The 25193-nt window shown below is 36.5% G+C and overlaps 1 protein-coding gene across 1 annotated transcript in view; it reads right to left on the bottom strand.

The window, feature by feature from the left end:
* USP6NL (USP6 N-terminal like) overlaps positions 1–25193 on the bottom strand; it is a 189859-nt gene that overhangs the window by 161163 nt on the left and 3503 nt on the right. The window contains exon 2 of the mRNA XM_032425552.1: positions 11259–11345. Coding sequence (XP_032281443.1) covers positions 11259–11262 — 4 coding nt within the window. The 5' untranslated portion in view covers positions 11263–11345. The remainder of the gene's footprint in view (positions 1–11258; positions 11346–25193) is intronic.

Below are 25193 nucleotides of genomic sequence, written 5' to 3' on the forward strand. Positions count from 1 at the left end.
TGCAGAAAGAAATTTCTCCTGATAAAAGCTCAATGTTGTCTCCTTTCCAGCTCATCTCATATTCTAGAAAATATCTCACTGCCATTTTTCTCAAGCCTTTGTAATAAAAACAAAAACTAGTAAAGTAGAGCAGTAAATCCTATTCTTATGCAAGAGATATGAATCCTATTTCAATTAAGGAAGAAATGCAAAGTTTTTCTGTTGAAGAGCTAAATGAAAAAAAGTGAAGAGATCACCATGCAGTCTTCCTTTCTCTTCCGGACAAGCTTCCTGAAGGAATGCCCCCAAACCATCACACACGTTAGGACGGACCCCATTCATTACAGGAACCCACAGACAACCCTCATCTGAGTGCTACTCTACAAAACAACTGGGCTGCAGTCCTCAAATACACCAGTATCACGAAGGATTAAGAACTCCTGAGGGACTATCCCAGGTCCGAGGAGACTAGAGTCTAGCTGACAACGAAATGCAGCTGGTGGGTAACACCCAGTTGGGCCCTGCACTGGGGCAAATCTGCTCTCCAGGACATTGTTGGGAAACTCAAAGGACAACAGGATTGTAGACTAGATAAACATAATTCACCTATTTAGTCATTTTACTGTGGTTACGGAAAGAGAACGTCCTTGTTCTTCAGAATTACACACTTGTACTTCAGAATTTCAGAATATAGTTATGACCCTTAAAAGGACAAATGGGTAGAGTAGTATGATATATGCAACCTACTCTCATATAGTTCCAAAATAAGTAATATGTATTTTTTAATATATTTTCAGAAATAAAAAAATAAAGGATTGATCCTATTAAAAAAAATTAGGTTGCGCTGGTTGGGAAGGAGAGGCAGAATTTCACCTAAGAAGAGAAACACACTAATCAAAGGAAGAAATAAGAAGGAACACTTTGCAGATCTCAACGTTGTCATTTTCCATCAGAATGCAGCTCAGCACTGAGTTAGAAAAGCACATCTCTTCAGTTAAACCAAAACCTCTGATGGCTAACAATTTTTACATCACATTTTAGGGGAAAAGACAATAATGACTTCACCTTTGTAATACAAATGAAACATTTTAAAGTAGTTTTTTTTTTTTTTTTTTTACCTACAGAGTTACTTCTACTAAGGAATCATTTGAGATCCAAGTTCCTCTTAACAAAGTCAGTTTGGGTACCTAAAAAGTTGGAGTGGGGTGATTCTCCTGTCCTGGGCAAAGTTCCCCATATATATCAGTACATACACCTATAGGTACATATTAGTACAAAGCTCCCATAAAAGGTCTCAGGCTGATTTGGGCAAAAACAAGAAAATCACAATGGCCCTACTGACTCCGTACGGGGTAACCTGGACCAAGACAAAAAGTTATTACCTAAAGAAAATACACAAGACCAACTACTGTGAATTTACCTAAAAAATTCAAGTATGTGCACATGTCTGCATTCTCAAATTTCTTTTAGGTTAGAATCAATCAAACATATTCTACCTCACTTTGCATTAGAACATAACAAGGTTAACCAGTGAAGACATCAAACAGTATTTTACTGGAGACTGACTGTCAAAACCCTTGCTAACACGTCCTATAACTTCCATTTCTATCCCATTCTGCTAGAATCTGCAACAGGCAACTGTGTTTTTTAAAAGACACTGTGACTCCAAATGCTCCACAATTTAATACAAATGTGTATGAGTGTACATTAGTGTCTTACTGAAATCTTTCCAGGTTCCACTGCTTAAAGTTTAACACCTGATTGCTCCAAATGTGTGAGTGTGAAAGAAAACTAGTTCGACTCTAGGGTACCTAGGTAATGCCAGCAGAAGTCAGCTTCTGAATTCAGGGCAAAAAATAGCACTCTACAATCAACTGTCTGCACATGATCACTATCTTTGAACATGAATTTAATAACTAACCTATGACTCAGTGCCTGAAGTAGGAGAGGGAGACTGGGGTAGGCGAAGAATTGAGATGTTTTTACTCTATTCCTGACCCTTTCTAACCAACAGCTTTTTTTTTTTTTTTTTAAGGATTTTATTTATTCATTTGAGACACAGATACAGAGAGAGAGCATGAGCAGGGAGAGAGGCAGAGGGAGAAGGAGAAGCAGGCTCCCTGCTGAGCCGGGAGCCCAATGCGAGGCTTGATCCCAGGACCCTGGAATCATGACCTGAGCCGAAGGCAGATGCTTAACCATCTGAGCCACCCAGGCGCCCCTAACCAACAGCTTTAAAGAGAGGCTAGAAAGAATTACTTCCATAGTCACCTTGTCCATCTCCAAAAAAGAAAAAAGAGTATCAAAACACTATTTTAGATAAATTTTGAGGGAGAAAGATAGAGGCTTAGAAATTTTTCACACTTCTGGGAAATGAGGAGACAATTATATAATGACATCCATCATACAAATTGACAGGCTCAGATTCCCTTAATAGAAAATGTCTATTTGTGTTTAAGGCAAAAAGGGTAATATATAGCTGTCCAGACTCTATTTAAAAAAAAAAAAAAAGAAAACACTCAATGTTAATATATGTAGATTCATTAGCCAGACCATATAATACATATCACTTATGTTATTTATAGTCGAAGTAAGACACTTTGCCAAGTTTCTTCTGCATAGAATTCATCTATTTCTCAAAATTTTAGAATTCAGACTTCAGCCTTTGCACTCAGGAGGGTTCTGCACCAGCATGAGCTCTTGTACTCTACACAGATCTAATTTATACAGTGAGTCAAGAAGTAGAATAAATGATCCAACACAACTTTTCCTTTCCTTTTTCCTCTCCTTTGAAGTGAGCTGAGTTCTCATTTAAGGTTTATAACACAGCTATTTCCTAGTTGTAAAGTTATGCCTTCATCAGTGCCATTGTTGTAAGGTGTCGTTTCCCTAGACCTTCCCTGATGCGGTTTTTACCTTTGTTGAACCTGTATAAACAACAGTACAAAAAAAAAAAAAAAAAAATCACTTACTAAGTTGTGCTTTCCATTATGTCTTTCAATAAACGAGAAATACCAAAAGTCATATATATGATATTTTCATACAGAAATTCATTTTTAAAGAAGTTAATGTAAAAGAGAAATGGAATATTTTAAACGAGTACATCACTTCTAATAACATGGATTCAAATATAAACTGTATAAATCAAACTATTTTCTGAAATTAATGAGATAACAAGATGAATATTCAAGAGTACTAATTTTAAATATACATTCCCCTCCATCTCTGCTTGCCTAGAGAATAAGCAGAATGAACAGAGAACATGTGCCTACATTTGGAACAAAGGTACCTCTGAAAGTAACCAGGACACAGATTCCAATGAGGAGCAACACATACAGGCCTCAAAACCCTGAAAACTGCATGTTTAAGTTTTCTTAATTTAGCTTAATAGAGGCATTTCTTGTTTCATTCAATAGCTGTGTTCCTGTAAGGCAAAATTGGAAATGAAAATTTTCTCATGGATATAATCATAAATTTTTGAGCTAGAAGGCTTCCAGACAATGTAGTCCAGTTCCCATATTTATGACAAGGACATGGGTAGGGGTGCGGTAGAAGGCTTTCGGCGGGGGGTGGGGGGGGAGGGTGTGGTGGCACATTAAAGAGGTCAAGCTAATGGCCATACATAACATGGTTAGTTAATAGCACAGCCAACCCAGGTTTCTGGGACTCTTAAAGAAGACTGGCACTGGAAAACTTAACTCTTTCAAAATGGGATTTTAAAAGAATTTCTCTTAAGAACAAAGTATCTTAAAGCTATTATATAGAGGTTGGAGCACCCTCGTTTGTGTTATACTGAAGAATTTTAATTAAAGCTGATTTAGATACCAAGTTCATCTATATTATGTAATATATTGTAGATCAAAAATAAAAATGTTAATGACAGGCTTACAAAACCTATGTAAATAATGTCATTTTTAAACAACAATAGCATAACAACACTAGGTAAATGGTTTGAAATTTTAAGATTTAACTAGGAAAAGTAATTTACAAGCTTTACTGAGATTATATTATAATATTACAGTAAGTGACATTTACGCTACAAATCTGTATGACTTTTAATAAAAGGAAATTAGATTTTCACAGAAAATGTTTTGTTTAACTACAAATCAATTTATTATATATATATATATATATATACAGATGTGTGAGTGTATGTGACAGAGTTAGAGAGAGGGGGGAGAGCAAGAAAGAATCAAATGGACAAAGTGTAAACAATTGGTAAATCGAATAAAAGGTATGTGAAGAATTTGGGTTCTATTTTTACAACTTTTCTTGTTACAAGTTTGAAAACATAACAAAACAAAAAGATACAAGATAATGAAAATCATCTCCTAACAAAAACTTAATACTATACTCTATAAGAAATATTACTTTAAATTCATATTAAATTTCCCGGAGTATCAAACTGTAAGAATTACTCACTTTTCTGCAGCAAGTGGTCAAAAAGATGATAAATTAGCTAAAAGTAAAGTATATTCCATTTTCAATGGTCAGTATTAACACAATGAAGTACCTTAAACTAAGAAACTGACCTAATAAATTGTCTGAGAAGCAATTTTTGTTGGCACTCTTCATCACCTTACCTACCATGTACTGCTGCCATGGTTCTGATAACTAAGACAAATGCTGTTTCTCAACAGGAACTATTATACACTGTACCTGGCCCTGCCCACTATATGCCAGCAGGTCTCCCCAGTCACTATGACAACCAGAAAGTCTCTATCCACTTCCAAATCCTCCCCCCAATTAAAATTCTGATTTTACAGTTGACCCTTGAACAAGGCGGGAGTTAAGGGTATCGAACCCTGACACAGTTGAAAATCTTCCTATAACTTCTGACTCCCCAAAAACTTAACTACCAATAGTGTACTCTTGAGTAGAAGCCTTACAGATAAAGAGTTGATTAACATATACCTCATCATATGTACTGTATGCTATATTCCTACTATAAAGTAAGCTAGAGACAAAACTGTTATTATGAAAATCATGAGGAAAATACATTCAGAGTACTGCACTGTATTTTTTTAAGTAGAGTTGACACATAATGTTACATTAGTTTCAAGTGTACAATACAGTGATCAGACAACTTTAACTCTACATTATGCTATGCTCAAAACATGGGTACCTACCATCTGTCACCATTCAGTCCTATATTGTATTTATCCAAAAATTCCATGTTATAAGTGGACTGGCACTGTTCAAACCCGTGTTGTTCAAGGGTCAAGTATATATTCTCTTTAAGAATGGTTAACATTTAAAACTTCATCTTCCAAAATCCAAACTTATCAAACATAAATGAGTCTTAATACAACAAATAGATATATATACTTTACAAAGGGATTTCTTTCAAGATTCTGTTAAATGCAAATACCCCAGTATTCAAAATACAATTCAACTTAAGTTTTCTTTTCTTTAACCTCTACCCAACTTCTAAGGTACACAGCTATTCCATAAAACAAGATATATAGCTACATAATTATCCTAGACAGAAATTTTAGCCAATACTTAGGGAAAGCCTTGTATTATTCGTTGCATTAATAAGACTCAGAAGAATCCTTATGCCACCACTGAGGGACTTAGTAATCTACTCACTTATTTATAACATTACCTGTTCTAACAAATATTAAATTGTTTTCACTTCAGCATGAACTTTTAGTCCACTGCTCCACAGAATGAAGATATTTGTTCCTACTCTATTAGAAAGCCATAACTATACTGCATCCCAAATTATTCACTGCCATTACTTTTTCCTCAGTTAAATGAGAAATGTTTCATATTCAGAAGTGACCTCAAAAAACTCACTCCTTTATTTAGGCCAAAGGGCAGGATCAAACACTCCAATGCAAGAGATTCACTCCTGGATTGCCAAGTCAGAAGAAAATTGACACAGAAATCCTTAGAAAATAAGTCACTATTAGTTACAGAGCAAAAGTTTCCTGAAGAAAGTGAAATAAAATATATAAAATAAAATTTAAAAATAGTAGAGCAGATAAGCTTTATTTTTTCAAGTTAAAATACATTAAAATAAAACTAAATAGTACCCTAAATAATCATTTTTGGGTTTTGGTGCTTTTTGGCTTGTTTTTGCTTAACCCATTCCACCAAAATAATCATTTGAAATTGTTGAGCAATGCTTTTTACAAGAACTACTCCTGTTGTTACAATCTCCATTAAAGATCTAAGAGGTCCAGGATGCCTGGGTGGCTCAGTCAGTTGAGCGTCTGCCTTTGGCTCAGATTGTGATCCCAGGGTCCTGGGACTGAGTCCCACATCGGACTCCGCACTCAGCGGGGAGCCTGCTTCTCCCTCTGCCTCCACCTGCCGCTTTCTCTGCTTGTGCTCTCTCTCTCTGACAAATAAATAAATAAAAAATCTTAAAAAAAAAAAAAAAAGATCTAAGAGGTCCATTTCAAATTACAGCCACAGTTTAAATATAACAATTTTCATACAAATACTTCATCTTTGGCACCATCTGATAAAACAAAATTTTGATGTGCACCCCGATGTTTATAGCAGCAATGTCCACAATAGCCAAACTGTGAAAAGAGCCAAGATGTCCATCGACAGATGAATGGATAAAGAAGAGGTGGTATAAACACTATATCTAAAACTAATGATGTAATGTATGGGGATTAACATAACAATAAAAAAAGAGGTGGTATATATATACAATGGAATATTATGCAGCCATCAAAAGGAATGAGATCTTGCCATTTGCAACGACATGGATGGAACTGGAGGGTGTTATGCTGAGCAAAATAAGTCAATCAGAGAAAGACATGTATCATATGACCTCACTGATATGAGGAATTCTTAATCTCAGGAAACAAACTGAGGGATGCTGGAGTGGTGGGGGGTGGGAGGGATGGGGTGGCTGCGTGATAGACACTGGGGAGGGTATGTGCTATGGTGAGCGCTGTGAAGTGTGCAAGACTGTTGAATCACAGATCTGTACCTCTGAAACAAATAATGCAATATATGTTAAAAAAAAAAAAAAAAGAAGAAGAAGAAGAAGATAGCAGGAGGGGAAGAATGAAGGGGGGGAAATCGGAGGGGGAAACAACCATGAGAGACGATGGACTCTGAAAAACAGAGGGTTCTAGAGGGGAGGGGGGTGGGAGGATGGGTTAGCCTGGTGATGGGTATTAAAGAGGGCACGTTCCACATGGAGCACTGGGTGTTATGCACAATGAATCATGGAACACTACATCAAAAACTAATGATGTAATGTGTGGTAATTAACATAACAATAAAGAATTTTAAAAAACAAAATTTTGAAAAAAAATCTTGACAAGTGTTTAACATTGCAACATATGCAAATACAGAAAAAAAAAACCACAATTTAAGCACTGAAAATCAAGAGGCTTTTTGTGGATTGTAATAAAGTCAACAATCCACAACGAAACGCACAACTCATAGCAGCACCATATAATACATTTTCCACCAGATAAATATCTAGCCTCAGAACTGGGCAGAATATTAAAAATCTAAACTAAAAGCTGAAAAACATCTTAAAACATTTAAGCAATTCTCTAGGCTTTAGCTGGGGCATCCCAACCGGGGTGCCAGGGTGTGCAGAGTAGGGGATCCCCGCTGCTTTCAGGACAGTTGGGCACAAGTAGCAGCCTGGTCTGAGGTGTCAGAGCCAGTCGCCTGAGCCCCAAACAGCTCCATCAGTTTACCCCCCATGCAGTACAACTTCTACCACGTCCTATGTGCTTCATGACACGGGAAGGGTTAGGAAATGCTTCTGAGAGAAACCCACCCAGACATAAGTATCAATCTTTCTTTTCATCTCTAAAGAAATATTGAAAAAAAAACTTTAGTTACCCATCATTCTCACCCAAATCTAGGTTTGGAAATTCTATCTAGACTTTAATGATATTATCTTCCTATTTTTTAACCTGTACCATGATCCTTCACTATTTTTTTTTCAAAAACTGAAACTCTGATATACTCAGTTCCCACCTTTTTGAAAACTTACAACCCCCTAGAAACTGCATCATAACAGACACTGTAACACTCCCTAATCTATGGTTACGGTGGTCTACTCAAGAATGACTTCTGTCAGTAGAAAAAGCCATCACATTGGCAAGAATAAGAAACGCAACTCACAGTCTATTTCAAAGAAAGCCTAAAATGGGCTGAAAACTAAGAAAAAATCTAGAAGAAGTCAAATACTGCCTGTAACCAATCTTTTTTAACTTATATCTAACCAAAATGTCTATTTGTCAGAGTAATTTTTCTGTAACGAAATCTTCAGTTGCTCCCCTAACTGAAATCCTTTAACAGCTCCTTAAGCCCTACAGGGTGAAATGCAAACTTCCTGGAACGTCCCTGCCCCAAACTCTGACTGCACCTCCTCCAGCTTTATCTCCCCCGTCTCTCTGTCATTCCTCATCTCTATGCTCCTAAATGCTCAACTACATGTAGTCACGCCTTCATGCCTTTCTCACACTGCTCCACTTCCTCGGAACACTCTATCCTATGCCACACTCCACACACACACACACGCACAACACACACATTCCCTGCCCTCACCCCGCCCCTCAATCTCCCTTCACATGGGATCAGCTTAAATTTCACCTAAAAATAATAACACATGGAATAGCTACCCCATACTAAAGGATGTTACTTAGGAACACCCAAATCCATGCATTATTTATTGAGCACCTATTAAGTACCAGGAAAAGTGTTTAGCACTACTAATAGAAATTTTTGCCCTCAAGGATCTTACACATTACATGAAGATAAGAATGAACAACCACGTGATTTTAAAACAGTAGGACAGGAACTAGAGTGAGGCAAGCAGGGTGCTACAGGGAGCAAGCACGATGGGGCTCAGCTAGCAAGGAAAGTGACGCAAGGATGACAAAGAGGAACACTAGGAGCTAGGGAACTAAGCAGAAACTGTTGGGGCCCTTTTAATCTTCAATGTGAAATAAGAAGTTTGGACTTCATGGTCATAAACCTCCAATGGCATGTTCAATCTTTGTGTCTCCCTTGTCTTCACAACAAACACAGAGAAATAACAGATAAAATATAAAAACAAGTCACTAAAATGACCTACCTATGCCCCAAAACATGTTCAACATCTCTAGATCAGAAATCTAACAGAACACAGTGCAAGGCCCCAAAGCAGGAAAAGGCAGCAGGAAGTAAATCCCATGGGGTAACTGTATGTAAAAGAGTTCCGTGTGAAGCAGGGTCAGTAGCCAGGCTCCTTGCTTAAAACTAGGGGCAGGGGCGGCACTCATCCTGGATTACGAAACTAGACTGAAAAGGGCTTTTGCTAACGGTGCTGAAGTTACCGCAGAGGAAGCTGCTGACCTAATGCCAGGTGACTCAGGGAGAGAATCTGTGATATCACCAGCATCACCACGGCACTGGAGCTCTGATCCACTAACACAAGACCTGATTCTGATCTGGGAACTCCAAAGGCAGGCAGAGACAACTGCAAAGCTGCCAGACCAGCAGGGAAAATCACAAAAAGACAAAGACACAGGAGAAAGAGAAAGAATTTTCATCAGACTGAGCCTGCAAGATTGCAGAACACGAGGAAAACACCAACAGTATCAACAACCACAATATAAATTCACTGGAGACAAAATAAAAAAAATAATAATAATAATAAAGTGATCTGAAAAAGACTCAAAATAAGCACATAAAAGATCCACAAAGAGATAAAAGAATAATAAAAGAACCAAATTTTTTTAAATAAAAACAAGCAGAAACAAAAAAAGAACTAGTGGATATTTAAAAAGAACCAATTAAAAATCTTACAAACGAAATACAGGCATTGTAATTCACAAGTAAAAACCTGTATGTGGTTCAGATAGTTTATTATGAGTCACCTAACGAGCTATCCCTCACCTCTGCCTTTGTCAGCACAGGGCTCTGAATTTTTAGGGACAGCAGTGTACAGGACACTGTTAGACACTGAGATTCAAAAATGAAAGACACAGGGCACCCGTCCTCAAAGAACTCTGTAACAGCGATGCTAACTGAACAACTAAGATTACAAAGTAAAATGTGCATTTCCCAAAATGTAGTAAGCATTTTTAAGTTAAAACGTCTGACATTTCTTAGTTTTCATAAACTCCTATTACCATCTTTACTATGAGTTGGCACTTTACGTTAGAGAAACATTCTCACAAAATTTCGTATGAATGGAGCTGAAATATCAAAAGCTGCTTCTTCTTCAATCTGTATTTGAACTCATCTAGCAACTATCCCGGTTTATTCAAAGTACACCACTGAAAAAGTAGCCCACTGAAAAGTCTCGAAAATCAAAGCACACATCTTGCAATATTATTCTTAGTAGAAAGCACTCAAAGATTTCACAATAACAGCCTCACTTTCACTTATCAACTGCCTAATTATTTCAATCGATAAGAATAACTATCCATATTAAGATAAATATAATCATTATGAATTACATGTGAAAATTTTTAAACTAACATTATATTCCAGAAGGAAATGCTCACTCTATTCCAAAGTTCCCATAATCAAAAACTCTGTACTTTTTTAAAAAGTACATCAAACTGTCATATGATCACAGAGTAAAAATCTTAACTCTTTCCTCACTCTCTAAAAGTAAACAATTAATACAAAATAGTAAAATCCAGCTCTCCTCTTCACAGGAAAAAGTGGATTGGAATGGCAGAAAATATTACGTATAGTACAATCCCTTTACAACTGAGAAGATAAAATCTGTATCAAATTTGCTAAGTCTTATAGGACAGACTTGGTTCTCATTCCATCAAAGACATTAACAAAGAGATTATTTTTTTGCTTAAATATAATACTAACACATGTTATCCAATGATTAAGCTTCACACAATTAAACCTCTGATAATTATGGTCAATTTAAATTTTCCCTCTTCATTTTTCTTTCTTTTTCCCCCACCCACTTCTCCTCTGGCAACCACTAGTTTGTCGTATATATTTATGAGTCTGTTTCCCTCTTCACATTTCTAACGAGTCCCTTTCCAACGACTAAGTCAACAGAATATTTTGGGTAACAGAACTAAATCAGCCAAGAAACTAACAACACAGATTTCCTCAGCACATCTAACTTCTCCGAATAAATGAAACATCAGAAAGGATCTCCTTGTTTCAATAGAGACAGGTGCACAATCGGGCTGAACCAGATTATCCAATCTCTGACGAAGTGACATAATTCCAGTTTGTCCCATAACAAACTTTTTTTTTTTTTTTTTTGAGTACTCCACAAATGCTCCTGAGGCCCCTGAAATGAAACAAAGATGGACACTTACTCATGACTGGAAATGTCTCTGTAGGCTGTCCCAATCGGAGAGTAAACCAAATTCTGCTGCCCAAGGCTTCTCAGAAGAATACATGTCCTGGTGAGAAAACAAAGAGACAAAAATCATCTTTTCTAAACATCAGCATTTAAAATAAAATTTTCTAAAAGGAAATGAAAATAATTTGGTTTCAACAATTTTCTATTTCCAAAAGAACCCTCTGGTGGTCATCTAAGTATAAAAAATTACCAATCTTTAAAACATTCATCTTTTCCTTTGTCTTTAAGAAGTTATCTCAAAAGCAAATAGTATGTATAAAGTAATTATCACACAGAAACTTACTAATCGGTGTCCTTGGTCTTCACTTACTAAAATCTTATTCCCTCCCACCTTCCCAAATAAATAAATCCTAGAAAGGAAGCACTCTATCTAGGGTAGATATAGCACATCACACCTGCTAAAATTTTTTTTTATTACACATAAATAATTCATATACACTATCAAATAAAGATGACCAAAGTTATTGCTATAAACGTTCTCTAATAATGGGCATTTTCCTCATTATAAAATATGGTTTCATTGTTTTAAAAAATTGGAAACAGCAGCAAAATAGAAAGAAAAATTCTCTCACCACACAACGCCATTACATCTACCCAACTATGTGGGGCACGTTTCCTTTCAAGGGATTTTCTGTAAGTATTCTTAAAATACACTTCATAAATACTACATGAAAATTTTCATATTTGGTTCTTTTCACTTCAGTATAAGATAAAGTATCACCCTGTATTAGTATAAATATGAACTATATGTTCCTTACTTCATTAATATATTAAAGAAAAAGAGGCATAAAGTAATACTAATGTTATATTTCAACACATCCATGAATGACAAGTGCCTCCCCAAATCTAATACATAAAATTCCACAGATAAATTAAAATTCGATACAAAATTTGCACTGTGCTTCCTCATGTACAGCTTTCTTCACTAACTGATAAACTACTTTTTGCAACTACAAGAAGTGATGATTACTTGATCTTCTAAATCAATTAAGAAAATAGCATAATACTAAGGACCTCTGATTCTGAAATAGGTTAAAGTTAGGGTAACATTTTTTGAAGAAATAATGCTTGTCCCATCTATATACTTCTTTACTCATGTCATGTAATATATGTGAGAAATACAAATTTACAAAATGAAAATCTGTATGCACAGCATGATTCGTATACTGTAATTAGCAATGGCATATAATCATAGTGCTGCCACGTTGTCACCTGACCCCCATCCCACACACTTTCTTCTTTATCTATGCAGCAAATACTATGATTTTCATTTCCAGATAACCCAATTATCCCAAAGGAAATGAGAAGTTGTATGGAAAATCTAAAACAACATATAATCTACATGTTAGTTTTAGGATACACGATGCAAGTTTCTCACTATAAATACACTCTCTTGATGGCGCTTCACTGAGTCTATCAGACCGGTCTTCCCTCCCAGGAAACTATGAGGTCAAACATGATGCCCCTGGAACCTGCTGAATGATGATGACATGGGAAGGCAATCCCACGTCACAGACACACAAAGGAGATTAAACGTTCACAGATGATCCAGGACTTTACTTACTCTTGTAGAATCTAGTCTCTTTGGCCAGGGACTTTTTGTTCCTGTTTATATCAAGTTTTTTATCTTAAATTTAAAATTCCTAAAGGGCAACATCAAAGAGCTCTATACTAAGTAGTGTGCCCTTCCTACCCATAATCGTAAAATGCTGAACAAATACGTATTCAAGAGGGCGCCTGGGTGGCTCAGTTGGTTAAGCGACTGCCTTCAGCTCAGGTCATGATCCTGAAGTCCCGGGATCGGGTCCCGCATCAGGCTCCCTGCTCAGCGGAGAGTCTGCTTCTCCCTCTGACCCTCCCCCCTCTCATGCTCTCTCTCTCTATCTCATTCTCTCTCTCAAATAAATAAATAAAATCTTAAAAAAAAAAAAAACAAATACGTATTCAAGGACTGAAGTTCCTAAGACATCAAGAATTTTCTTAGCACTGAAAATAGTAACCTCAAATATGCCAGGATAATAAAACTTATAAACAGTGGATTTATAACCTTACCATCTAAAGCAATAAATATACTTTATAAATACGCAACAATGCATGTATTGGAATTACTGTGAAATGTCATGGAGCAGTTCTTATTTAGAAACATACTTTGAAATTACTTATAACTGAATATACTGGTTCAAGATTCCTTACCCCTAATCACAGCTTTGAAATGTAGATCTTCCTATCTACTCTCAAAGTAGGTAGTCTGGGAACTCTTTAAGCAACAAGGCAGTTCAGAAGAACATAAGATAAAATGTGCACATTCTCTTTCTCCTTCTCTAAATGCTATCCCCTCCCATTGGACATACAAAAAAGAAAAAAAAAATCTAATTTTGTTTTTCACATCATCCAAGAGGGAAAAAAAGTAATTTGTCTTAATTCCACAGTTTCACATAAAAGGTATATTGGAGTATTTCCATAAAATCTGTCCTTTAAACTCATTTTCTAGGAACTTGAGCCATGCTGTTTATTCTCAGCATGAGAATTTATACTCATGCTAAACTAATACAGATTCTTTCAAGTGACTCCTCTAACTTTTGTGACAAAACCTGATATACATGAATGGTGAGTCAGCCTAAGGATAATCAACCCATCCTGACAGGGAACTCAGGGTCTATTTAAAAGTAAAGCAAACTCCACCAAATCCTTTTCTTTATTGCAGGCACTACACGACCTTAAAATAATTTCTGACACTTTTAGACAGTTAAAACCTCTCAAAGGATCTGAAAAGACTTCTGGTTTTTATAACACCAGATAATCTATTCTAGAACTAGCTCAGCAGTCCCAATTTTAATTATTTTAAAACTTAAATTTAACAGAATTATAAACCACAACATATGGTATCACATTCTATTATTTCTAATAATATTCTTTCAGGAGACCAAATTGACAGTAACTTATTTTATTGTTTACTAACTTCTCCTACTGAAAGAAATACACAAGAATGCCAATCTCCACTACAAGCTGATGGGATTTCCATTCTTTTACTCTCATAACAAATTATAAATTTAGAAAATCAAATTTAATCTTGAGAACAATTATGCTAAGTGAAATAAGCCAGTCATATATAAAACAAACAACCTATTATTCCACTTATATGAGGCACCTAGAAAAGTCAAATTCAGGGACAGAAAGTAGGATGGTCGGTGCCAGAAGCTGAGGGTGGGGGAAAATGGGGAGTTAGTGTTTAATGGGGACAGAGTTTCAGTCTGGGAAGAGAGAAGTTCTGGAAATGGATGGTGATGGCTGTACATCAATGTAAATGTACTTAATACCACTGAACTGGACACTTAAAAAAGGTTAAAATGTTAAATCTTATGTATATTTTACCACAATAAAAAAATACAAATTAAAAAAAAGAATCAAATGTACCTATGGCTCCAAAAAGAGCAAGCAAATCCTAAAGTAACAGAAAATTATTACAAAGAATCTAGGTGTTTTTTAGAGATGGCTGGGTGGCTCAGTTGGTTAAGCATCTGCCTTCAGCTCAGGTCATGATCCTAGGTTCCTAGGATGGAGCCCCACATCGGGCTCCTTGCTCAGCAGGGAGCCTGCTTCTCCCTCTGCTTGTGCATGCATGCTCCCTCTTTCCCTCTCTCTCTCTGACAAATAAATTTTTAAAAAAAAACTTAAAAAAAAAAAAATCTAGGCATTTTTTATTAATAAACATCAAAACCAACCACACAGTTCTAAAGTATTTGGCAAAGTGTCTACCTGAGAAATAGCTAGGACTCATTATTTAGATTTTTTGAAATCCCCCCAATTAAACAACTAATACAGGCCCTGTTAAAGCCAGAAGTGAAACAAATACTTTCAGCATTGAATGAATGTCAAAGTCTTTTCTTATCCCTTAGCCACCACCATTCCCTACAATCTCTCAAATTCATTTGTTTTTTTCCATCCATCTGCAAAATAATTCTAAATTAAATATATATACCTTTTCATTCAAGTGCTCTTGTATAAGTAAAATACTTACTCACACCAAGAAGGTGAAGATGATGTGTAAGACTTTAAAAACTTTAGCCACAGCTCCATTTTTATCTTTCACATCCTTAAATTTTTGGTAGAATAAGAAGGATGGCAAAGAAGTATTTAATTAATTCTTCCTCACAATTTTTAACTTCACGGTCAGTTTCCATTTGAAGAACTTCCACTACTCTACTGTGAACTTTCCAATTTTTATCATTCAAGATAAGTACTTCTCCAACTAAAAATACAGCTGTCAGGTATTTGTTTCTGAGATTCCTGTGTCCAAATGGATTGGGAACCCTCTTGCTACATGACATCAAACATATTTGATAAAATACAAGAATTATTCTTTTAAATGCATAGCAAAGCTCATAAGCAACTAAGAAAAATCCTTAGAGACCAAAAAAACGAACAGGAGCACAAAGAGAGAGTGGTCAGTAGGCAAGGCTGCCAGCAATGGCCCTAGAGGCATTTGACAATCTCCCGTAACCAAGCTGCACCATCCAATACTGTAGCCACTAGCCACATGTAGCTTTTTAAGTTTAAATTCATTAAGACTATGTAAAATTTAAAATTCCATTCCTTTGTCATACTAGACATTTCTAATGTGGCTACTGGGTTGATGTATTAGCAGAGATGTGTAACATTTCCATTATCACAGAAAATTGTATTGGACAATGCTGAAGGGCTTTCACTGTTGACAGTCAAGCATGGGACAAAGTCAAAGCTTCACATTGTACAACATGGGAAGTCAGACTACAGTTAAGCACGTAAAGCCTGGCCCCTGAAGAACTACATCTTCAATAAAAAGAATAAACTATGAAAAAAAAAATTGTCTGCCCCAAAGAAAAGCAGAAGGAGAATTCTCTCCTGAATCTAGGTTTATTTGTGTTTGGGGAGGGCAAGGGAGAATTCACTGGAAATCTGTAACCAAAACCAATCTTCACACAGGTTTCAAGTTCAAATCCATACACTTGTATGTTATAAAAATCTCAAGCCTAGAAATCAAGCCACTCTGGTTTAACAGTGTCCTCAACTGCAAATTCTTTCTGGGAGAAAGCACTCTTAAGCCAGGTCTCACAAGCATTTCCACAGATACAGTTACAGTAAAAATTAGCTCAAACTTTTAAAAATAGGCATAAGCAAGATTCAACAGAAGTAAGTAATCACAAATACATTGAAAAAGGAAAGGACAGTAATGTTTCAAAATACAACAGGAAATGGAAAATATGAGCAAAAAAGAAGGCAACAGATTCGGAAAAAAATCAGGTGAAAAACAGGATAACTAAAATTAAACCTCAACAGACAAGTTCAGCAAAGTAAGTTCTGCTAAAGAGAGAATTAATGAACCACATGATAGATCTGATAACCTTTTTTTTTTTTAAGTATATTTATTTTGGGGGGGAAATCTCTATACCCAACATGGGGCTTGAATTCACAATCTGGAGATCAAGAGCCACATGGTCTCCCAACTAAGCCAGCCAGGTGCCCCTGAACCGGAAGACAGATCTAAATTATCCAGAATGCAACAAAGAAAGAAAAAATACAAAGCAAGATTAAGGGACATGAAAAATCAATTAAAATATCTAGTATGTGTATCTAACTGGAGTTTTAGAAAGAGAACATTAAGAATGAGGGAGAGAGAATCTGCAAAAAGATTATCTGAATTGATGAAAGATACTAATGCACAGACTCAAGTTCAGCAAATTCCAGAAAGTATAAATGAAAGAGAAATTGACACCTAAAGATACCATAGTGAAACTGTGAAACATCAATGACAAAGAGTTCTTAAAAGCAACCAGAAACAAAAGGCAGATTGCTTACAAAGCAACAATTAGACTTACACCTGATTTATCAACTGCAACAAGAGGAGCCAGAAGACACTAGAATATCTTCAAAGTTCTAAGAGGAAGAAACTCTTAACTCTAATTATATCCTCAACTCAGCTAAACTATCTTTTCAAGAAAAATGACAAAATAATGAAAATTTCAGACCCAAACTGAGGGAAGATATAGTAAACAGATGGGGGGTGGGAGGGATGGGGTGGCTGGGTGATAAGACATTGGGGAGGGTATGTGCTATGGTGAGCACTGTGAATTGTGTAAGACTGTTGAATCACAGACCTGTACCCCTGAAACAAATAATACATTATATGTTAAAAAAAAAAAAAAAGAAGAAGAAGAAGATAGCAGGAGGGGAAGAATGAAAGGTGGGAAATCGGAGGGGGAGACAAACCACGAGAGACTATGGACTCTGAGAAACAAACTGAGGGTTCTAGAGGGGAGGGGGCTGGGGGGATGGGTTAGCCTGGTGATGGGTATTAAAGAGGGCACATACTGCATGGAGCACTGGGTGTTATATGCAAACAATGAATCATGGAACACTACATCAAAAACTAATGATGTAATGTATGGTAATTAACATAACATGATAATAAAAAAAAAAAAGCATGCGTCCAAAGTTACAGTCACAAAGTAGGAAAATGATGCCAAAGAGAAGGTCTGAAATATAAGAAAGATGGGAGAGGAAAACCTGTAAACATGACTAAATGCAAACAAATCTTAGAGGTATGATTTCTACATTAGGAGTTACCAAGAAAAAAGAAAAAGGGACCTAAAGTCCTGAACAACAGCATGTAATCTAGAAGGGAGGTAATAAGAATGGAAATATTCCAAGTTTTTATGCTGTTATTCAGGAGGAAGATATGGCAGACACTATCCTCTGTTCATGTCTTCCTTCACCCATGCTCTTGTGTGGCTTCCCTAGGGGTGGCGTATACTCCCCACCTCATGGATTTGGGGCCCTGGCCATATTACATGTTGGACTGACACTGTTCTAAGAGGAGGTTCTAAGAGCATTGCGCTTGTCTGAGATCTCTTGCTCTCCTACAATGCACCCCCGATAGCGACTGGTCCTAGAATGAGTAGACACCTAGCACATAACTGAACCCAACCCACAGCCTATAGACAAACCCAGCCAAACCCAGCAGAGACTGCCAAACCTATGAGCTAGAAACAAATGTGTGTCATTTTACACCACTGAAATGTTGCAGTGGTTTGTTACACAGCATTATTATTGCAAACGATGACTAATACAGAGAATAAGGATATTAACTTTAAATGCAAATTAAATTTGTGAGTTTTAGTTTTACTAGAAAACTTTACTCACTAAATTTGTGAACATACACACACACATACTGATACCATTTACATAAATTTCCAAAATACGTAAAATTAACAATAAGTTGTTTAGGGACATACACACATATACTGTAACTATGCAGAAAAGCAAGAGAATGCTAGACCCTAATGTTGAGGCTGCTGGTTTCCTCAGGACAAGTAGTGGGATAGAGGAAGAAAAGCAGGAAAATGTGATCCAAGAGGGTATTGATAATGTTCTATCACTTAAGTTGAAGGAACGGACAGTATGGACACCATTATGTAACACACATTACACATAGCTTTTTGTATGAATATAATATTTTGATATTTTAATATGAAAAAGCAAAAAATCTCCAATAAAATTCATAAGTGAAATGATTATAAATAAAAGGAACACCACATGGGGCTCCTGGGTGGCTCAGTCGGTTAAGTGTCCCAGGGTCCTGGGATCGAGCCCCGATGTCGGGCTCCCTGCTCAGTGGGGAGCCTGCTTCTCCCTCTGCCCCTGCCCTGCTCATTCTCTCTCTCAAATAAATAAATAAATAAATAAAATATTTTTTTTAAAAACGTAACATAACATGTGTTCTCACCTATATAAAGGAGTTAAATGCATTTGTAATCTTTAAACTATGATTAAGAGGCAGAAAGAGTTGTAGTGACTCATTCATTCTTTAAAAGTAAAAGACAATACCAAGTGAGAGGCAGCTCCACTACAAATTGCAAGAGAGCTTTCATGTGCAAAGACTGATGATTATACATTATCCACACGTAAAAGCAGCAAAGAATTGTTATCATTTGTGCTGGCTGAACTCTGCTGTCTGATCACGAAAGCTTCTGATCTCACCCTCAGAGCTGTACAATCCAAGTTCATTTTCTAGTAGAAATTCCTAGATCCTGTTTTGCAACACTGCTATGTGTTGAACTGCCATCCCAAGAAAGAGCTTAAGAAAATTTCCTTCATTGAAGCATTATTTGTAACAGGAAAAAAAAATTATGAACAACTTAAATGTCCAATAGTAAGGGATGGACTAAATGAACTGTTGGTAATTTACATGTAATGGACTCCCATGTATCCATTTTTAAATGTCTCAAGAAAATTTAATGTTGGAATCAATGAGTGCTCAGCAATGTACTTTATGCAACTTTCTCACAGTCAGCAAGAATTATCAGAAATGATGCCTCAACCAATTTAAATTTATTTCCCAAAGGGTTATAAACAAACACTTAAATGATTAATGTTAGGTTTTTAAATTTAAAAAAGATAAATAATATAGAAATTTACTATTCATTCAATAAATATTTACTGAGCAGCTATTATGAGCCAGGCAATGTTCTAGGCTCTGGAGACACAGCCAAGAACAAAACAAAGGTCCTATCCCTGTGAAACTTACATCATTGTAATTCTACTACCTTTTTTCTTAATTCAGATTCATAATTCATTAGTTCAAATATATATGTCAAGGCACATTCCCAGGTAATGCCTTCTCATTCGGATAAAGAAATAACTTCAGTTAATATTAAACTCATCATTCATTGATGCAGAAAGTCTCCCCACTGTACTTTCCCAATTCTTGGTCATTCTATAAAAAATGCTCTTTCTGCAATTTATACTCCCTGAAACACAATGCTAAATTTGAACAGCTTTAAATATTTTCCCAGCTCAAGAGAAGTAAAGCAATCTTCTATCATTTCTAGAGAGAAAGGAGGTTTGTTTATCCTATTCACTAAATCAACAACGTACTTCCTGCTAATAAGATCAGAGAATGAGATGGGCAAAATGTGAAATCATTTGATTTCCTCGGTTTGTTTACACGTGTATGTTAATGAAGCATCAGATAAGAATGAGGTCTAATTTCCCCTTCTGCAGGTAGAATTTGAGTTAGGTTTCCACAAGGACTTATCAAATTCTAGTAGCTATACACTGGTAAACAGGTCAACTTCTAGGTATTTAGAAAAACAAACGTCCTGGAGTGCCTGGGTGGCTCAGTCGTTAAGTGTCTGCCTTCAGCTCAGGTCATGATCCCAGGGTCCTGGGATGGAGCCCTCCATTGGGCTCCATGCTCAGCGGGAAGCCTGCTTCTCCCTCTCCCCCTCCCCCTGCTTGTGTTCCCTCTCCTGCTGTATCTCTCTGTCAAATAAAATCTTTAAAAAAAAAAAGAAAACAAATGTCCTTTCCCAAACTTCCTTACTTACAGTTACAGAGGCAGAACCTTTCAAAAGCTGCTTGTAATTTGTTCACATGTTGTAATTGCCTAATGCAGTTGATACATACTATCAGAACTGCACATAATGCCTGAGCTCTACAGATAAAAGCTAAAATGAAGGATACAATATATCTGATTTTCAGAGGCCTGGCATCATTTAAAAAGTCAGCTAAAAATTCCAGACTATCTCTAGTTAGATTCTAAACACAAGAATCCATCCATCCATTCAATAAATACTTATTCAGCTAGACAATATGCAAAAACTTCTCAAGGGGCTTAAGATAAAAAATCAAGACAAACCTGGTCCCAGCCATCTTGCTGCTAACCAAACACATCCAGGACAAAAGTACTGTAAGGGAAATGGGAGTGAAGAGCTTCAGCTCATGCAAAGACCCTGTGCTGAGCGAAAATGAGCAAATTTATGGGCCATAAAATGTAAATACATAAAGTTGAAGAGAGGAAAATTCATGTAGTCAATAAAATCTGGAATTCAGTAGATGTGAGCCTTGCAAGAAAATCACTCAACATGTAAGAAGTCCTAGATGCAAGAGGTACAGCTCTGCCATTAACCAGCTCAGGACTTCAGATCAAGTCACTTCATTGCTCTGAGACTCAGTTTCTTCAACTGTAAAATGAGAGCTAAAATTTCCAACCCACCTACCACTCAAGATTGTCAAGGAATTATGCACGAAAAAATGCTTTGGTAAACTAAGTATCTTACATATACTAGTACTGATTCAGCTTTTTTCAGGTCTTATTTTTAAAAAAATAAGTTGAAATGATATTTTTTAAGATTTTATTTATTTAGGGGCGCCTGGGTGGCTCAATCAGTTTAAGCATCTGCCTCCGGCTCAGGTCATAATCCCGGAGTCCAGGGATGGAGCCCCACATCGGGCTCCCCACTCAGCAGGGAGTCTGCTTCTCCCTCTGCCCCCCCCCCCCCCCGTGCTAACCCCCTCGCCCCCCCCCCCCCCCACCCCCATCAAATAAATAAAATCTTTTTTAAAAAACCTAGGCAGGCTCATAACTGCTTCAAAGAATAGACCGCAGTGGAAGTAAAACTGCATTAAGCTTCAAAGCCAAGTCATCAGAGGCAATCTAGCATCTGTCTGGCTCAAGGGCTCTCCACCCCTCTCCCCACTGCACGTGGGTGCAGGACTCTAGCCCTTGGAACACTGCCACTGAGCTGTGAGCACACTTTCTGTCATCAACCAGATATGTGAGCAAACCTTCAAATACTATTAGGCCCAGCCTTCAAGCAGCCCTACTTGAAACCAAATGAAGCTAAAACAAGCACTGCCCAAATTACAGTGTTGTGCAGAAAATAAATGTTGTCCCTGTTTACGTCACTGAGTTTTGAGGCAATTTTTTAGGTGCCACAGTAACTAGAACAACTACAGGGCAATAAAAGAGAAACACTACTGCTACGTGCAACAACATAGCTGAATTTCATTGATACTATACAATGATGAATGAAAAAAGCCAGATCAGACACAAGACAGTAGAACATACTCTGTGATACTATTTTGACAAGAAAACCAAAAAACGCAAAACTAGTCTATGGAAATAGAAAACTGAGTAATTGTTACCTGAAGCAGGGAAGGAAGGTGGTATGGATGGTGAAGGAGTGCGACAGGGCCTTCTGGGGTGGCAAAAATGTTCTATATACTGAACAACTGGATATGATTATACATTTCATTACATTTATAAAAATTCTTCATGGCATATATTTAAGATTAGTACACATTATTATATGTATATTATACCTTAACTTAAAAAGGGGGGGGGGGCACCTGGGTGGCTCAGTCAATTAAGTGACTGCCTTCAGCTCAGGTCATGATCCCAGGGCCCTGGGATCAAGCCCCACGTTGGACTCTCTGCTCAGCAGGGAGCCTGCTTCTCCCTCTCCCTCTGCCTGCCGCTCTGCCTCCTTGTGCAAGCTCTCTGTCTGTCAAATAAATAAATAAATAAATAAATAAATAAAATCTTTAAAAAAAAAAAAGGTGGGGTAGGATGGTAATCAAAGAACTGACAAGGCAATAAGGAATTACCAGGCAGAGTCCAAGAGAACAGAGAGGAGCAGGGCATGCTGGGGTTTCTTACCTCCTGAAAATGCTTGCCTAATCAAAAAACTGGAAGGAAGACAAAATGTCAAAGTACAAGATCCACCAAGGGAGCCATCCCCTGCTTTAGAATAAGACCCCAAAAAGCTGAATCCCAGAAGAGATAACACAGAAGTACACTAAACCAGTCCTTGCATAGACTCAAAACAAACAAACAAACAAACAAAAAAACCTCAGTTTGAATAAAGGTAATCCCAAGTGCCTGGCAAAAGCAACTAGAAAAGTCTTTACCTAATCTATAATTACTTCTAGAAATACTTTTTCAAATAGAATAAACAGTACACAATCAAAGATAAGGAGGCACACAGGGATATAAGACCCCTCGAGAAATAAAAGATCACAGAAAAAACCTTTGGGATAGCTTACTCTGTTCAAAGAGATATGTGCAAAGCTTGAAAATTTTGATAGGGAATCAGAAATTATGAAAGCGGCACAGAAGATTTTCAAAGGAACCAAACTGAAATTTTAGAGTGCAAAATACAATTAACCAAAATTAAGAACCCGGAGAATAACATTTAGAGCAGACTAGACAGAGGTAAAGACTAACTTAGTAAACCGGAAGACAGACCACAAGAAAATATCCAGAACAGAAAAAAAACAAAAAAGTGGAAAATACAGAAGACAAGTGAAATACATACAGGAGTTGGTGAGCTCTGACACCATGGAACTGAAGTCCCAGAAAGAGCAAGCAAGAAAATGGGGAAGAAGCAATATTTGAAGAGATGATAGCTGAGAACTATCCAAAACTGATGAAAGACATCCAGACGCAGCATCAAAAGGTATATACCCCAAGCAAAAAAGGGGAGGATTATTTGAAACCCAAAGACAAAAGAAAATCTCAAAAATAGCCTGAGAAACAAATTACCAATAAAAAAGTGATAAACTATAATTGACTTGTCAATAGAAACAAAGCCAAATATTAGAGAATAATCCAAAGAGGACTAATATGTATGTATGTATCCCTAGTCTAGAATTCTATACCTAGCAAAATGTATCTTTCAAGAATGCAGATGGAATAAAAACATTCTCAAACAAAAAGTTTGAAAATTTGTCAATACAATATCTATTTTAAAGAAAATACTAAAGAGTATTCTTTAGGCAGAAGGAAAACTATTTCAGTTGGACGGTCAGTAACACAAGAAGGAACGAAGGAAAAGAAAATGAAGTAAGTCTAACTGAATTATAACAGTGTAAAACAACAGAAATACATCTTTGGGGTTTAAACAGATATGCATTTTAAAACATAGTAACAACGAAATAGGTTAAAAAAAGAAGAAAGAAAATTAACTTAAATATTTTTAAATGTTTTAAAATGTTTCACTCTCTGGAAAAAAGACTGGAAGTCTCAATTAATACTACACTCTGATAAGCTGAGAAAACATATTAGAATTTCTTAGGCAAACACTTAAGGAACAGCAAAGGAATACATAATCCCAAGCTAATAAAAAAGAGGTAAATAAAATAATCATTTTTAAAAAGACAATCCAGGGGCACCTGGGTAGCTCAGTCAGTTAAGCATCTGACTCTTGATTTCGGCTCTGGTCACGATTTCAAAGTCGTGAGATCGAACCCCACATCTGGCTCCACAACTGACTGTGGAGCCTGCTTGGGATTCTCTCTGTCCCTCTCCCTCCACCCCTCCCCCCGCACTTGTGCCCCATGCACTCTCCTCTCAACCCACCCACCAACCTCTAATAGGACAATCCAAAACAAAGCTACAATGAGAAAAAAGAAACATGAAAAACAGGTAAGACAAATAGATTTTTTTTAATTTTTAAACATTAATGTCAATAGTTATTGTATGCCAATTCATTTTTATAAGTCATAAGCAAAATACACAGATCTAGCCAATGCACATATACCTAACTTTTATAAAATTTTAACCACATCTATTCAATTTTTTCCCACTGTGACTGACTTCTCAAAATCTTATTTCACCTTCTCTTTTCTTATCTTACTACAGATATGCTAACAAGCATTAAAATGTCCAAACCAAATAAAAAGAAACAGGAGCAAAAGCCCAGACAGCCAACTAGCTTATAAATACTGCATTAATTCCATAATAAAATATTAATTTGCCACTACTGATCTATATAAAATTATTGAATTTAACATATTAAGAAACTTAAAAACAATATTCTTTCACTTATTTCATGAAAAACATTACTCTAATATTTTTTAATTCACTTGTTAATTTAGTGAAAGGAAAATTCCAGGATACAATTACAACTTTTTCTACACACACACACACAAATGTCAGCAAGACACAGGTGCAACATGTACCTCTTTCAGAGAATAACTAAGTATCTATTTAGTGCCAAAACCACATAAGCAAACAAGATATGAAACTCCAGTCACTCCTGATCTTCCTATAAGCAAATGAAACTAC

This window comes from Phoca vitulina, unplaced genomic scaffold (assembly GCF_004348235.1).
Source record: "Phoca vitulina isolate PV1807 unplaced genomic scaffold, GSC_HSeal_1.0 scaffold33, whole genome shotgun sequence".
Lineage (NCBI taxonomy): Eukaryota > Metazoa > Chordata > Mammalia > Carnivora > Phocidae > Phoca > Phoca vitulina.